This window comes from Sceloporus occidentalis, unplaced genomic scaffold (assembly GCF_023333645.1).
Source record: "Sceloporus occidentalis isolate IW3139 unplaced genomic scaffold, rSceOcc1.0.p SCAF_366, whole genome shotgun sequence".
NCBI classification, from domain to species: domain Eukaryota; kingdom Metazoa; phylum Chordata; class Lepidosauria; order Squamata; family Phrynosomatidae; genus Sceloporus; species Sceloporus occidentalis.
This window is the reverse complement of record NW_028317346.1, coordinates 2,501-17,220: the sequence shown is the minus strand read 5'-3', so window position 1 is coordinate 17,220 and position 14,720 is coordinate 2,501. Positions and strand designations below refer to the sequence as shown.

At 42.6% G+C, this 14,720-nt stretch overlaps 2 protein-coding genes across 2 annotated transcripts in view; both read left to right on the top strand.

Moving 5' to 3' along the window:
* Positions 1-13,267, top strand: part of LOC149273569 (nesprin-2-like) — a 95,206-nt gene extending 81,939 nt beyond the window's left edge. The window contains exons 84-97 of the mRNA XM_089506142.1: positions 329-454; positions 1,268-1,423; positions 2,941-3,099; positions 3,732-3,898; positions 7,942-8,104; positions 8,921-9,108; positions 9,312-9,462; positions 9,787-9,969; positions 10,215-10,352; positions 10,459-10,653; positions 10,883-11,162; positions 11,292-11,360; positions 12,068-12,210; positions 13,142-13,267. Coding sequence (XP_089362268.1) covers positions 329-454; positions 1,268-1,423; positions 2,941-3,099; positions 3,732-3,898; positions 7,942-8,104; positions 8,921-9,108; positions 9,312-9,462; positions 9,787-9,969; positions 10,215-10,352; positions 10,459-10,653; positions 10,883-11,162; positions 11,292-11,360; positions 12,068-12,210; positions 13,142-13,267 — 2,244 coding nt within the window. The remainder of the gene's footprint in view (positions 1-328; positions 455-1,267; positions 1,424-2,940; positions 3,100-3,731; positions 3,899-7,941; positions 8,105-8,920; positions 9,109-9,311; positions 9,463-9,786; positions 9,970-10,214; positions 10,353-10,458; positions 10,654-10,882; positions 11,163-11,291; positions 11,361-12,067; positions 12,211-13,141) is intronic.
* Positions 13,268-13,535: 268 nt separating this feature from the next.
* Positions 13,536-14,720, top strand: part of LOC149273568 (nesprin-2-like) — a gene marked incomplete at its 3' end in the record, with an annotated part of 2,980 nt that continues 1,795 nt past the window's right edge. The window contains exons 1-3 of the mRNA XM_089506152.1: positions 13,536-13,548; positions 13,964-14,175; positions 14,415-14,615. Coding sequence (XP_089362278.1) covers positions 13,536-13,548; positions 13,964-14,175; positions 14,415-14,615 — 426 coding nt within the window. The remainder of the gene's footprint in view (positions 13,549-13,963; positions 14,176-14,414; positions 14,616-14,720) is intronic.

Genomic DNA, 14,720 nt, shown 5'->3' with positions numbered 1-14,720 from the left:
ATATTATATATTATTAGAATGCGTTATATATTATTAGAATATATTATTAGAATGTGTTATATATTAGTATGTATTATATATTATTAGAATGCGTTATATATTATTAGTATATATTATTAGAATGCGTTATATATTATTAGAATATATTATTAGAATGTGTTATATATTAGTATATATTATATATTATTAGAATGCGTTATATATTATTAGTATATATTATATATTATTAGAATGCGTTATATATATTATTATATATATGATATATATGCTGTATGGGATTTCCTTTGTTATGTTTTTAATGTTTTTTCTTTATATTGTTGCTGTAAAGAAGAGGAATGACTTTGAGAGTCGGATCGAAGGCAGGAGGAAGGTTCTGCATGAGCTTAAAGCGCGAGTGGATGAGCCTCTCCCGATACTCCACGAGGAGCTACTCAAGCTAAGAGATCCCACTAAGGTATTATTATTATCTTTTATTTATATAGCACCAATGATTCCCGCAGCGATTCTTACAGTCCCCACATTTAAACTGACAGACAAAGGTAAACATAAGGATACATTAGGTAACCAGGGCTTGGTTCGCAGGCTCACAATCTATGTTATGCAGGGGTACGCTCACTGAAATCCAGCTGTGCCAAAAAGCAAGACAGCGAACCGAATTCCCCAGATTGTAAAGGACATTAAAGGTCCCTTTGAGTGTTAATTCTCCTAATGCATTTACATATACCACATCTGCTGGAAGGAAGATCCATGCCCCTACCAAATTAAGCCATAAAAAAAAACCTTGCCCCTAAACTTTCCATCAGCTGTTGCAGGGCTGTCTCTCCCATACCTCTTAACCACCTCCTTGCTGCCTGAGGGTGATGAGAGTTGTTAACCTGAAAGTTGCGTCCTGTCCCTGTGTCTCCAGAAGCCTTCCTTTGTAAGGGTTAACTCTTGTTTGCCTAACAGGCAGGTAATGCCGGGCATGCATTGTATGTAAAGTTTAGTTTTCCGATCCCGGGGAGGGGGGGGGCACAGATCCGCATTTCGGACGCACGGCCGGCCACCATTCAGTTTCTACTGGTCTCTGTTCTCCCTGATACTGGCCTTACCGGTGGCCCACCGGGAAATCAAAGTATTGTCCCACCATTATCCTTCAAGCTCCTGTACATATGTAAACACCCAGCCCCCCCCCCTTCCTAACCTCCCCTCCCCCACTGTCCAATCAGAAGATTAAACTGGTTTGCAGAGCTAAGCTGGGAGGACTGACCTCTGTGTTTCAATGCAGGAGCTGGAGGAAGCGCTCAATGAGTGGAACGAGAGTTTGAGGGAGCTCGATAACATGAAGACGGAGCTATCCCAGTATATTATCACCGAGGACGGGCTGCTTCTGCAGAAGCAAGTGGAGGTTCTGCACCGGCAATGGGACGAGCTGTGTCTTAGGGTGAGTGTGCGCATGCGAGTGTGCATGAGAGTGAGCGAGTGTGCATGAGAGTGAGCGAGACCGCCTTTGACTGCCGACTTTGCTGGGAGAGTGTGGAGGGGACACAGTGTTACCTGCACTGATACTTGTAACGGTTTGGGCTGGTTTGTTACATTGTATCGCACCGTTAACCCCTTGCGAGATCAGGAAGTGGAAATGGAATGTTGTGGAACTTCCTATAGTTTAAAGACTGTTTATCCAAGGTTTTTACCCACTATAGAAACACTTTATCACTGTGAAATAAAATGTTTATATATTTTGTTTTTATTTGTTTAGTTTTTGTTTAGATTTTGTTTTGAGGATTAACTCCTAATGATTTCGCTGGGTACAGGCATTGCATTAAAAAAAAAATCATTTTTTGTATATTTTTGTTTAAAACATGAACATATTGTTGGTTCTTCTCTATACTTCACATTTGCTTCAGTTTACTGTTACGCGTGAACAACGCAAACCAAGTCCAGCATGAAATATTAGTAACTTAAGGTAGCATTTCAAGGATGTGGCTGCTTTAACACAGGTGAACGTCCCTATGTGACTTGGCAGCTCAGTGGTTTGCGGTTTGTCCCTGTGCTATGGGGTCAGTCTTAAAATCCTCCCCTTTCTACATGATTAGCGAGTGTCCTGTCTGTAAATCTGTCAGGCACGGATGTCTCTGACAGCAATGGCTTGAGAAACATTTATACTTGAGCACAGGTGAGCTTATCCACAAACCTGTCTCACTATTGCCCCGGAGCTTGAGTCCAAAGATTATAATTCTTGTCGTCGTTGACAGTTTTTAAATATGTCCTTTTTGTGCGTGTTTAATGTCATTTAACAAATGGCCGACACTTTAAGGGTTAAACTGATAATTGTTGTTTGATTTATTTATTTATTTAATGTGTGCTTTGCAGAAACAAATGTATTACATAAGAAGTGGTATCTTACTGGGGAGTTTGAGGCTACTATAGCACACCCAAGTGTCCCTGTTTAGTTCAGCCAGTCCCTGTCTCGTCCCTAAATCCCTCTGCCCCCTCTCTCCTCCCCCGATGCCCCTCTTTTCTAGGAGGTCAGAATGTTTGCTGGGTATGAGGGGATCGCAGGGTTCTACAGCCCTAAAAGCCCCGATAATGTGTATAGAAACAGCAGGAAACGGCTTTATAAATTAAACGGGGTAAATAAACCCCATTATTCTTCTGATGAATGCCCCGCCCAGTTACACAAATACCCCGCAATAGGGCACATAATATATATATATATATATATATATATATATATATATATATATATAATAGGTCATATAAAACATCTGGGTAAAGCCCAAAATCAAAGTGTCCCTCATTGGCTGTTGGAAATGTTGATGTAACTCATGAAACTGGCCTATCGCATTGGTGAACGGTCCCGGGGTCTGCTTTAAACCCAGCAATTCTCCATCCTTAATCCTGAACCTAATGCCGATGGACATGGAGAATGATGAGGTCTCCCTCTTCATCCACGTGCAGGTCTCCATGCGGAGGCAGGAGATAGAGGACCGGCTCAACGCTTGGAACTTGTTCAACGAGAAGAACAAGGAGCTCTGCGATTGGCTGACCCAAATGGAGACCAAAGCCCTGCAAACCGCCGATCTGAACACCGAGGAGATGATCGAGAAGCTGCAGAAGGTACGGGGAGCGCATGTTTCATGTGTGTGACACCTACGAGACAGCAGCTCAACGCTACGTGTCCGGGGCCAGCTTTATATCCATACCAGCGGCCCCTAGTCTCTCACCTTGTTGTGATATGACGGCAGTTACATTGTGACGGAATTGGAACGTTTGAGGGAGTCGTTGGGGAAACCGCCGAGGTCGAATAGAATCGTGGAGTGGATCCTCGGGATCTGCTTCCCGCCTCGTTACGGATGTTTTCCTGTGAAGACATTTCCCGTATTATTCCCTTAGAACTCGGGCGGAATGATGACTATTAACCCATTATAGGCCAGATATTTAGACTTTTCTTGAATCCACCATGGTCTCTGGCGCATCCATTGAGATCAGTTCTGGAATGTTGGATCTCCTTAAAATACTTTTTAGCATTTTTTTTCTAAAGGTGGGCCAACGATATATTTTTTTTAGTTTTAACATGCCATGTATGTTTTTTTTTATATATATATATATATATATATAAAAATTCCCTATAGGCAATGGCCTAAATTAGTGATTTTGTGGCTTTTTTTTGGGGGGGGGGGTTGTATTTGTTTTTAAGAATGTGATCGTTTGGCAGTATACACATGTATGTTCCTTTTGCTGTTTGTCAGGACTGCATGGAGGAAATTAACCTCTTCAGCAAAAACAAACATCATCTCAAACAAATCGCGGACCAGCTGATCATCGCCAGCAGCAAGGCCCGGGCCGCCGCCATCGACAACAAACTCCACAAGATCAACGACCGCTGGCAGCACCTGTTTGACATCATTGGCTCGCGGTAAGAAGACAAAACTTCATAACACGGCAGCCTTTAAGCGGGGTTTTATAGCGACGCGTGTTTATTGTTTTTTTGTGTGATAGGTCGGTTATTGTATTTGATTATAAATCTGTTTTTCTGTTTAGGTAGAAAGTTGAATTTTTTTTACTGTGTGTTCTTTAGGGAAGAAAATGCTAAGGCAGATAATGTGATACACGAATGATCTCATGGTCTTAAATTACATGTCATGTACTTGTGCTATTGAGCAGTCTCAAGTTTCTTGCTTTCTGCAAGGAATACGAGGTGCCCCTAGGCATGAATAAGGAATCCCACCTTGATCTGCTTCCTAGGACCCTCAAGTTTGGTAATTAATTCTTTAAGGCAGAATTTAGGGGGAAGAAGCATTGCTCTCCCTCTTGTCTTCTCGCGATCTCCTCCGTGTTGGTTGATCACATTCTGCCACGTTGGACCCACGCGTTTCCTTTACGGAATGATGTACAATCTGATATTTGTCTGAAAAACCAGGAATTTGATTCTGGAGTTTTATTCTGTTTCTTGGGGAATTGTGTTTTGAGTGCTTTTGGCCGACGCCACTCGATTGAGTCAACTCGAACCCCAACTTATCTTGGTCGTTGGGTTGACCTCTGAGACTGTCGGCCAAGTTGATGACGCATCTTGGTGGTCAAATCGGTTGTTGGGTCTTCAGGTCTTTCACATATTGGAGTTCTGGGTCACCTCGTCTCGAGCTGACCTTCCGGGGACAGCGGATACTCAAACTCACCGATATCCCTTATATGTATAAATCACTAAATGTAGAAATTATCTTTTTCCAAAAACTTATGAATTACCAAACTGGAGAGAAAAATATAATAATTGGCATGAACTGCAACTTCTCCCAAATATAAAATTAGGGAGAAGTGACGGCTCCGCTTTAACCGTTACACGGCTTTATTAACGGAAATTATGACGTATCATTAGCTGGGGGGGGTATAATATTACATATAGAATGTTCTGTGTATGTATTGATTGTATTTAGCACAACTTGTGACTTTGTATGCTGTATTAACATTCTTTAACCCCTTCACCGCCGGCAGCCCTTGCTCTACCTTTACCCGTGGATCGCCGTAAGCCGTGCTTTTGTGAAATGTCGCATCGGGATCCGCCAGACGGTGAACTCCGCGTATAAATAACCCGCGTGAGTGCGTCTGTGTGTGATGTCGCTTAAATCCGGCGAGCGCACTAATCTGACGGCGGGGTTTAGACGCTGATGTGATTCACCCATCAAGGCTGGGCTTTGCCATATGGCAACGTTGGAGGCGGTGGCCGCTCGCATTGTGTGCGTGCGCGGAGGCCTGTGCCATTCAGAAAAGCATTGTCGGGTCCGATTACAGGCTGGAGGTTGATGGAGAGATAGGGGGGGCACAGAGCCTCCGAGTCTCCATACATGAGGCTGCGCTCAGACATCTGTCCTCCGTGACTTACAATGGCCGGTACGAGGAGGCTGCGCAGGCACACACCTGTTACCCCTCCGAATCACGTACGCCCGGCGTCTCGCTATTTTCCATCATTTTATAGACATTTAAATTTATTAACTAATTGCGCTTCATACGCCGGGTAGATTTAAATAATCTTCATGTTTTGTTTTTTTCTGAAGGTTTATCTGCTTTGCTGTGTTTTGTGAAGCTCGATATTCCCTTAAATAACCGTTATGTCAGTTATATCTTTTTTTTTTAAATTTTTTTTAAAGGGTTGTATATGACTGATCCAGAGGCGCCCCGGACTCCCTGCCCTCTGTATTAGATAAATCTGCCCCTTTTCTAGTAATATTTAAATGGAGGGGTATGCAATCTATTTCATTGCTTTCTGGATCATAAATAATGTATAAAAATGACGACTTTCCCAAACCCGGTCATCCTATTATACGATATATATATATATAATGTCTTTAATGCCTTACTACGATATAAATCTATAAATCACCGTGAAGTATACGCAGGCTTATGCATGTTCCTGGATACATTCGTGTTTCTACCCTGCAGTATGTGTGATGTATAAACTCAGAAAGAAATCAGTTACTGCATGTGCCAGTCAGCAACACGGGTAAAGTGTGTGTGCCCCATAGGTGTGGGCACCTACGCGATGTGTATAAATGTATAAACCATACCCCTATCAATGTTTATGGTTTCCAAATCAGGACACCTTTGTTCAAGGAAGGGAGTCCATTGCATGCCGGTGTCCGATACATAAAGCTACTGCTGAGTTGTGTGTCCTGGCATTTCGGAGTTAAATCCCACCTCGCCTCCAGACCCTTAACCCCCCCCCCCCCCCCCCCGGATTAAAGATCACAAATCTTCATTAGGATTAAAGCCAATTGGTATCTTAATTAACCCACGAGGGGGGCTCGATCTCCGACACTGAACAGAATATTACGAGACAGGGGCGTATTTATCTTACATTTTACCCCCCCCCCCTTTCTGAATTGGATTTAAAGTCAGACTGAGGTTTTAAACTCCCAAGCCGGTGGCTGAATGTTATGGGAGTCATAGTCCGCAGCACCGGTAATAACCAGACAGAATCTCCACTTGCTTGAAAACAAATTATCCAATAAATGGCTGAGGATGATGAGTTTTCCTAGCCCTTTGACCCCCCCCTTCAAACTCTCTTGCATCTCCCAAATACTTTTTTTTTTTTTTTAAGTTTTCTTTTATTTATTTTTTTGTGCATTTTCAGCGCATGCCACTATTTCGTTCTAAAGCTGGAGGCTTTTAACCACGGATTAAGCCCTGAGCCAATGAGTAACTAGGCCACGGAAAGGGGCGGGGTTATTCCCTCCGTATGGAATGTTCGTCTAATGTAAGGATGTCGGGTGTCCCCGGGAGGATGCGGGATGGAATTCGGGAGCGTAAGCGTGTAATTCTGTGTGTTCTGCCACACATAGCCTGTCCGGCGTGTCTGCATGGGCAGGGGGGGGATGGGCACGCGCGTGCGGATGAATGAATGGCCGGGCTGCAGGTTATTAGCTTTCATTATTAGGCTTTTCCGTTTAAACATCCCCTGCCGCCTCGGCTCCTGGAAACAATGTATCCCCTGCCGGTCGCTCCTAATCATTGTCAGGGAAGGAGACGGCGTTGATGCCGAAGCCTTCGGTGATTTAGTGTATCTGAGGACAGGGCTCCATTCAGCTTTAATGGTAAGGCATTTCCTACCGCTGACCCACGAGACCTTTAATTCAAGCTTTAACCCTTTGAGCGCTGGACGCCGTAATCCACGGGGTGCTTTGGGTTAATTCATTCCTCGGCTGCTTGCCGGAGATTTATTATATTGTTTGTTTTACACCCCGCTGTAGAAGGGGCCTTCGTACGCACGGACGTAGACGGTCTATATAACGTATGTTAAATATTTATTCAAAGTGAAGGCGATTGTCTCTGTTTTGTAGAACGTTGGATTTTGGGTTTTTTTTTTTAAATGTGATATTATTTGCATATATTTCTTTAGTTTTCCCCAAAATTGTAATCATTCCAGGTCGTCGGCTGTCTGTAGGGAGATTAGTGGTTAAGGTGCAGCATGTACGGGTCGGTCACGTGTCTGATTAGGACCGTGGCAGGTGGTTAAGACCGAATTTGTGAATGTTGGTCTTGTGTAGTTGCCCTCAATGTGGGCAAGAGGTGTTCCTGTTAGAGGTGTCTTAAACATACTGAGATGGTCTTGGGGTTTTACCCCAGTCTTGGGGTAAATGGGGCAGATTCTCAGGGTTACACGGTCCCAGATGACTCCTTCACATTCTCCTCTGATTTAATGACAACAGAGCATCCCGATTGGTGCTCTGCTCACTGCTTTATCACAGCTGGAATCCCTGCTTGGAGACAGGTGAATGTATTCAGAACCATTTGGCTGCTGCAATTAACAGTATTTTTGTGATACTTTTGTTCCCTGTATTTCTGTGTTTATAAATTATATCAATCAAATAAAACACATTTGGGTCCCAAATCTACTGAAGTATCAGACTTTAATGTAGAAATAAAACAAATCCCCGACCGTTCATTTTTTCCTCTTTAAATTTACAGGGTGAAAAGGTTGAAAGAAACTCTGGCCACAATTCAACAGCTGGAAAAAAATATGAGCAACCTTCGCACTTGGCTCGCCCGAATCGAGTCCGAATTATCCAAACCTGTGATTTACAGTGTCTGCGATGACCAGGAGATACAGAGGAAACTCTCCGAGCAGCAGGTGAGATGGAGAACATTCTCTCTTTATTATTTAATGTGAAACGCACATATTTATTCCTTACCAATCAGAATTCTGCATGGTTCACAAATATATGTATAAAGATTTTGTTCCAAAGCGTTACACTTGTAGCTGTCGGGTTCCAAAGCGTTACATTTGTAGCTGTCGGGTTCCAAAGCGTTACATTTGTAGCTGTCGGGTTCCAAAGCGTTACATTTGTAGCTGTCGGGTTCCAAAGCGTTACATTTGTAGCTGTCGGGTTCCAAAGCGTTACACTTGTAGCTGTCGGGTTCCAAAGCGTTACATTTGTAGCTGTCGGGTTTCAAAGCGTTACACTTGTAGCTGTCGGGTTCCAAAGCGTTACACTTGTAGCCGTCGGGTTCCAAAGTGCAAGATATTCTGAAAAATCTTCTCATCCTTCACTTGTATAATTCTCCAAAATGTCAATCAAGGTGCTTAGGCAAAAAATATATGTATTTTTGTAGATTAATTGCCCCCTAAAGGTTTATCTACTCTTGTTAGTTATTGTGCATTTGAGCTACTGTAGAAAGTATAATTTAATTTGCATATGGCCCAGAGCTGCTGTTTTTGGAAAAAGTAAAGTGTCCCATTCTATCTCTCTTGGTCCTTCTGTTTTTATTATTCTTATGTTTTATTATTATTATTATTATTATTATTATTATTATCTGTAATCATGCATAACTTCCAAGTTATTTTTTGGCCAAAGACACCCTTTACGATCAGTATTCCGTTTAAGCGTGCATTTTTATTTCTTCACATAAATTGACATGGTGGAACTTTTTGTGATTTGTTTTTTAGGACTTGCAGAAAGACATAGAACTGCACAGCGCCGGGGTGGCTTCCGTATTGAACATCTGTGAACGTCTTCTACATGACAGCGAGGGCTGTGCCAGCGAGACACAATGTGACTCGATACAACAGACCACGAGGAGTCTCGATAAACGGTGGCGGAATGTCTGCACCATGTCCATGGAACGCCGTTTGCGGTAAGTCCCTCCATGATGGGCAAAACTCTCTTCCGTTCCATCTCAGTCTCTGACTCTCTAGTGTTAGATTCCGGTCTCTTGTTGTGACTTTTCCCCTCCTTCGAAATAAACTTCCCTCCTGTATTTTGTTAAATCCCTTTATGGATTTAAAGTTTTTATATCAAACCTGTAAAAACACGGATAACCTCTTCTGCCCGCTTCAGAATTGAAGAAACCTGGCGTTTGTGGCAGAAGTTCCTGGATGATTATTCCCGTTTTGAAGCGTGGCTTGAAGAGTCGGAAGCAATGGCTGCGTTTCCAGGCTCGTCTGAAGTCTTATACACAAAAGCCAAGGAAGAACTAAAGAAGTTTGAGGTTTGGAAGTCGTATTTATGTCATCGTCACCTGCATCATTATGGGCTAAAATATTCCATACCCTTCATATTGGATTTATAAGTAAAATAAAGACCAACGGGGTGTTTGACTGCAAAACGACAGGAGGGAAGTAAACTAATGATAACTAGATGGTAGCCGTGTTTGCCATTGTTCCAAGTTGACAATTTAAAAGGGGTAATAGAAGGTAGGATTACTGATTATTGACTTTGTGTGAGCAATGTTATATGTATCGTATACTTAACGATATTGATGGGGGTGTAATATACTTCTAATTATTAACTATTACGGAATTTCGGTTTTCAGGCGTTCCAGAGGCAGATTCATGAACGTCTTACTCATCTTGAGCTGATCAATAAACAGTACAGGAGACTCGCCCGGGAGAACCGCACCGACGCGGCCAGCAAACTCAAGCAGATGGTCCACGAGGGGAATCTGCGGTGGGACCGGCTCCAGAGAAGAGTCTCTGCAGTCCTCAGAAGGTTGAAGGTATGATTTCCTCCATGTGGGCAGCACTGTTGAGTCCTGTGATGGAGACCCTTCGACTGAATGCGGACTTTAAAGGTCTGCGTGGTCTTCCGCATTGAATGTGCTGTAAAGGTCAGGTTGGCTTCAATGACCCAACGAGGTTATCCATAGCTTTCCAGCTGACATGATTTGGGAATTCATGTTCGGAGTATGTACATTGTGCTTGGTAACGCATGTTGTACTTGACCCTGATCTTGTCTTTTCAGCATTTTACCAGCCAAAGAGAAGAGTTTGAGGGAACCCGAGATAATATCCTTGTCTGGCTAACGGAGATTGACCTTCAGCTTACCAATGTTGAGCATTTCTCCGAGAGCGACGTAGGAGACAAGATGCAGAGGCTGATTGTAAGTTTGATCATTGGGCTTTTTCTCTACAATATTGTTTTTCTCCTGTTTGGAATAATTACTTATATTCCAAAAAATACTCAAACCGTAACTCAATGCTTCGTAGGAGTTCCGACAGGAGATCTTGCTCAATACCAACAAAGTCGACCAGTTGATCGTCTTTGGGGAGCAGCTGATTCAAAAGAGCGAAGCGATGGATGCCGTGGTCATTGAAGACGAACTGGAAGAGCTGCACAAATATTTCCAAGAGGTTTTTGGTCGCGTGTCTCGTTTCCACCAAAGATTAACCAACCGGGACCTGGTATGTTCATCTATCTAGTCTGGTATTTATTTATCCGGTATTTTTTATTGCTTTCCGTAAAATTTAGGCCAAGGAGCGCTTAGGAAAAGGATAAGGTGGCATCTGAACAGCTTGGGTCCCAGTCATCGCACCGTTGGACAACCTTGTTTGGTTACTTTGGGAGAGATGGAACACAACGAATTCCTGTTACCGAATTTCTCGCCGTTCCAACTTTTCTTTTTTATTTTAGCAACTGGAAGAGGAAAGAGAAGCATCTGAAAATGACACAGATGCTGAAGACTCCAGGGAGCTGCACAATACTTCATGGCATTCCTCCATACATGAGGCGGACGCGTCCCACCCGTCGCTTTGCCACCTGATGCCTCCACCTCTTCCCCACGAGCGCTCTGGCCGTGAGACTCCCGTGAGCGTGGACTCCATTCCTCTCGAGTGGGATCCCACCGTGGACGTCGGAGGCTCTTCCATGCACGACAATGAAGAAGACGGGACGTACTACAACGCCTTGTCAGGTAAACCGATGCCTTGCGGTTGCTGTCTTTCATGGACTCCATTTGTTCCGCCATCTTACTATCTCGTTTATAGGATTTCCCATCTGAATTTTGTTTCGTACAAGGAAAAATTACATTGTTTTCTTTCAGATGTAGAAATCCCAGAAAACCCCGAGGCATATGTCATAATGACAACCAAAACGGTGCAAGCTTCTTCTGGTAGGCACCTGCCGATGCATGTGTCTCGACACGGCGACGTTGCTGTGATGCACGCTACTCTCCTTATACCCACTCGTGTTACACGCTGCTTTGTGTGGACTCCATATTGCTCAATCCACATGATTAATGTCCCTTCCCCCCGTGCGTCTCCAATGTGGACGCTTCATGTCTGGTGACGTGCTTGGGTTCTATGGATTCATACAAGAATGGTCCTCATTCTGACCTCATCTGCTACATTGTTGTTTGCTGCAATAAACAATATACACAAAGGTTGACATTTGTGTATTTTTTTTTCTTGCTGATTTGGTCATTCCGCACTGGTCATTTTTTTTTTTTATTTTTTTTTTCCCCCTTCACTAGTTTTCAACAACAAAAAAAAAAAAAAGTGGCTTTAATCCATTTATTTGCAGTTTGCATGAATATTCGGAAAACTTGCGTGTTTTCCTGGCGCAAAAAGCAGGCTTAGTATCCACGATTGATACAATTTACGTTACTTTTTTTTTGCATCAGCTTCATCTTCAAACTAAGTTTTTAATGTTGACCTTTCGCCCCTTTCATGCAAAATAATCCATTTTTCATTCCTTGCTACCGCTGGTGAGTTTGTGAACGTGTCGCGGGATGAAAGAAAGAAATGCTTCGTCGCGCGCCTTTTCGTCTTCCCTCGTAACCGGAAGATTCGTTAAAGAACGTTTTTGTGCCGTTTACAGGGAAATCGGACTTGGACGCGGCTTCCTGGCACTCCGCAGACAAAGCGGCCCAAGTCCGGAAACGCGAGTTTCAGCCGCGGGAACTCATGGAGGGGCTGATTGCGGCAACGGCAGAAACAAGTCCGACGCTTGATGTGACCTCGGTGAGTCTGCGAAAATAATATTTCTTATAATATTTCTTTGCATCTATAATAATGTCCAAAGAAACAAACGGCTGAGAGAAACCATGAAAAATATTAAAAACCCCAATAATGTTAACTTTATACGACGATAAACAGGAAAAAGTGTTCAGTGCTCTTCTTGTTGGCAGAAATAGGATCTTGAATCCAAATAAATCCATATCCAGGAGAAGACCAATGGTGCGGCATAAAATAACATTTTCTATAACAAGTTATTATATGAATATATATATATATATATATATATATATATATATATATATATATATATATATAATATGAGCTGAATGCCTCATTTATTCAGTAAGAATACTTTAGCCTCTTTTAATACTAACACGTTATCGCTCCTCTACCTGTTATGACTTCATCCTATTAAAAAAAACGCTAAACGTTTGAAACCGATAAATTCACATATTTTTGTTATTTTTGTTGAATTTGTTTTGTCGCTGCGGGGGTGATGACTTAACGTCTCCATCCTCTGTTTAGACTTCAGGATATATTAGTTTTTTTTGGGGGGGGAATCATGGAGCCAGGGGTAGCAAGAAAACCCATAAGGAATAAATGGAATTATTGGTGTGCGTTACATTGTATCAACACACAAATTATTCTCCATTGGTTGTGATACTATACACTGTATATCTGAATGTATCCAAGCCTTCAGAGATTGCTGTTGAATTTTAGACCCCCCCCGCCTGTATTTCTGTGTCATGGGGTTTCCGTATTATTTTTTTTTTTACGTTTTCATATTTTGTTTTAAACCACTAAATTTAACCCCTTAATGACAAAGCCCATACACGTAGGGGCTCAAAATGCATTGTTTTCAATGGGTTTAGGGACCGCCCATTGTACTTAAGGGGTTAAAGTCTATAAACCAATATTGAATGTGTTTTTGCAGTCTGAACAAGCAATGACCGCCACTGACCCCAGAGAACCGGAGCCTCCGGCATCAAGTGCTGCAGGAGATCAGGGGATTGTAGGCTTCGGGAGTCCAGAAACTCATTCGGGTGCGAGATACAAATAATTCATTTCTCTTTTATTTATTTTTTTTTATTGTTTTATTATTTCCTGGAAAAAAAATTCCTTTTTTTTTTTTTTTTTTTTTTACTCCTTTTTCTGTAAACTGGAGTCTTGTAGTTTTAAAATCGTAGAGCTCTAAAACGTGTACATTTGAGTATTTTTATTTATTTTTTTTTATTTTTTTTTCTGCTTTTCATAATAGAATCATGACTAACATCAGAGCAGTTTAATGTCTCCTATTTACTCCATTAGTCTGACTGCTTGTCGGGAACATGGAGCGGTTTTGTAGGAGAGTAAATTCATTGTAGAAAATTAGATGTAGAGAAATTGGCCACTTCAGGAAAAAATCCTGTATGGCCATTAAAAAAAAAATGTTAAGAGGGAGCGTTTTAATTTTTTATCTGTTTTCTGTTGGTTCTCATTGCTTGCTTATAGAGGGGAAAATGAAAAAACCCTATAATAATTACATTAAAATTGACAAGATTAAGGCATATTGGTTCAGAAGGGCCCTGGTCTTGTGAGCTTACAATCTATTATAGCACCTGGACCTCTCTGCCTCCTGGAGGCTCTAAGATAGACCTTAGAGCAAACTTAAGACGCATCAATGAGCTTTTGGAGATTGGGACAAAGGTATTCACTCTGCTGTAAATGGAGGAAAAATAGAATTTTAAATAAAAAATAAAAAATTTCCGTGTTGCAGGCGTAATCGAGCGATGGGAGATCATTCAGGCTCAGAGTTTAGGCAACGAACTGAGCGAGAAGCCGAATCGGCAAAAACTGCAGCAGATCTCCTCCGACATAAACAACGTTTCTCTGTGGCTCGAGCAAACGGAGCGCGACCTGGACAGCGCGAGAAAGCGGAAGCCCGCGTCCACCGTCCGAGAGCTGGAGCTGAAAGCCAAGACGCTGAAGGTGGGGCATCGTCTTCAAAGAATTTACCAATAAATCCTCTTTTAAGGTTAAACTGAACCCGATCGCAACAAAAAAGAATTGTTCCAAGGCGCTGCCAACGAGCCTCTGATTTGATACGAATCTCGTTTTTGTCGACGACCGGAAAAAAGCTTCCATTACTGGAAATCTATCGCGCTCCTCTGTGATCGTATCAGACATGAACACGACCCTTTGTGACCCGTTACGGTTTTTATTTGCAGGATACGTTCAAATTATTTGACTATTGCAAAGCCGTGGTGATCTCGGCCAATCTGAGCAGCGAAGAATTCCAGCCCGGAGAGGACGCGGAATCCAGGGATCTACTGAATCGACTCCATGAAGTCAACCTGCGATGGGGCAGAGCGTGTACTACGCGGGACGAATGGAAGGAAACCTTACAGAACGAGCTGATTGAGTGCCAGGCGAGTCGATCGTTGCATATGTTTCGTAGCTTCGGAGTTCTAGATGTCTGAGCTCTGCTTCCTCATTACAAAGGAACTGCCCCTGTTTCTTCATTGACCTCACAA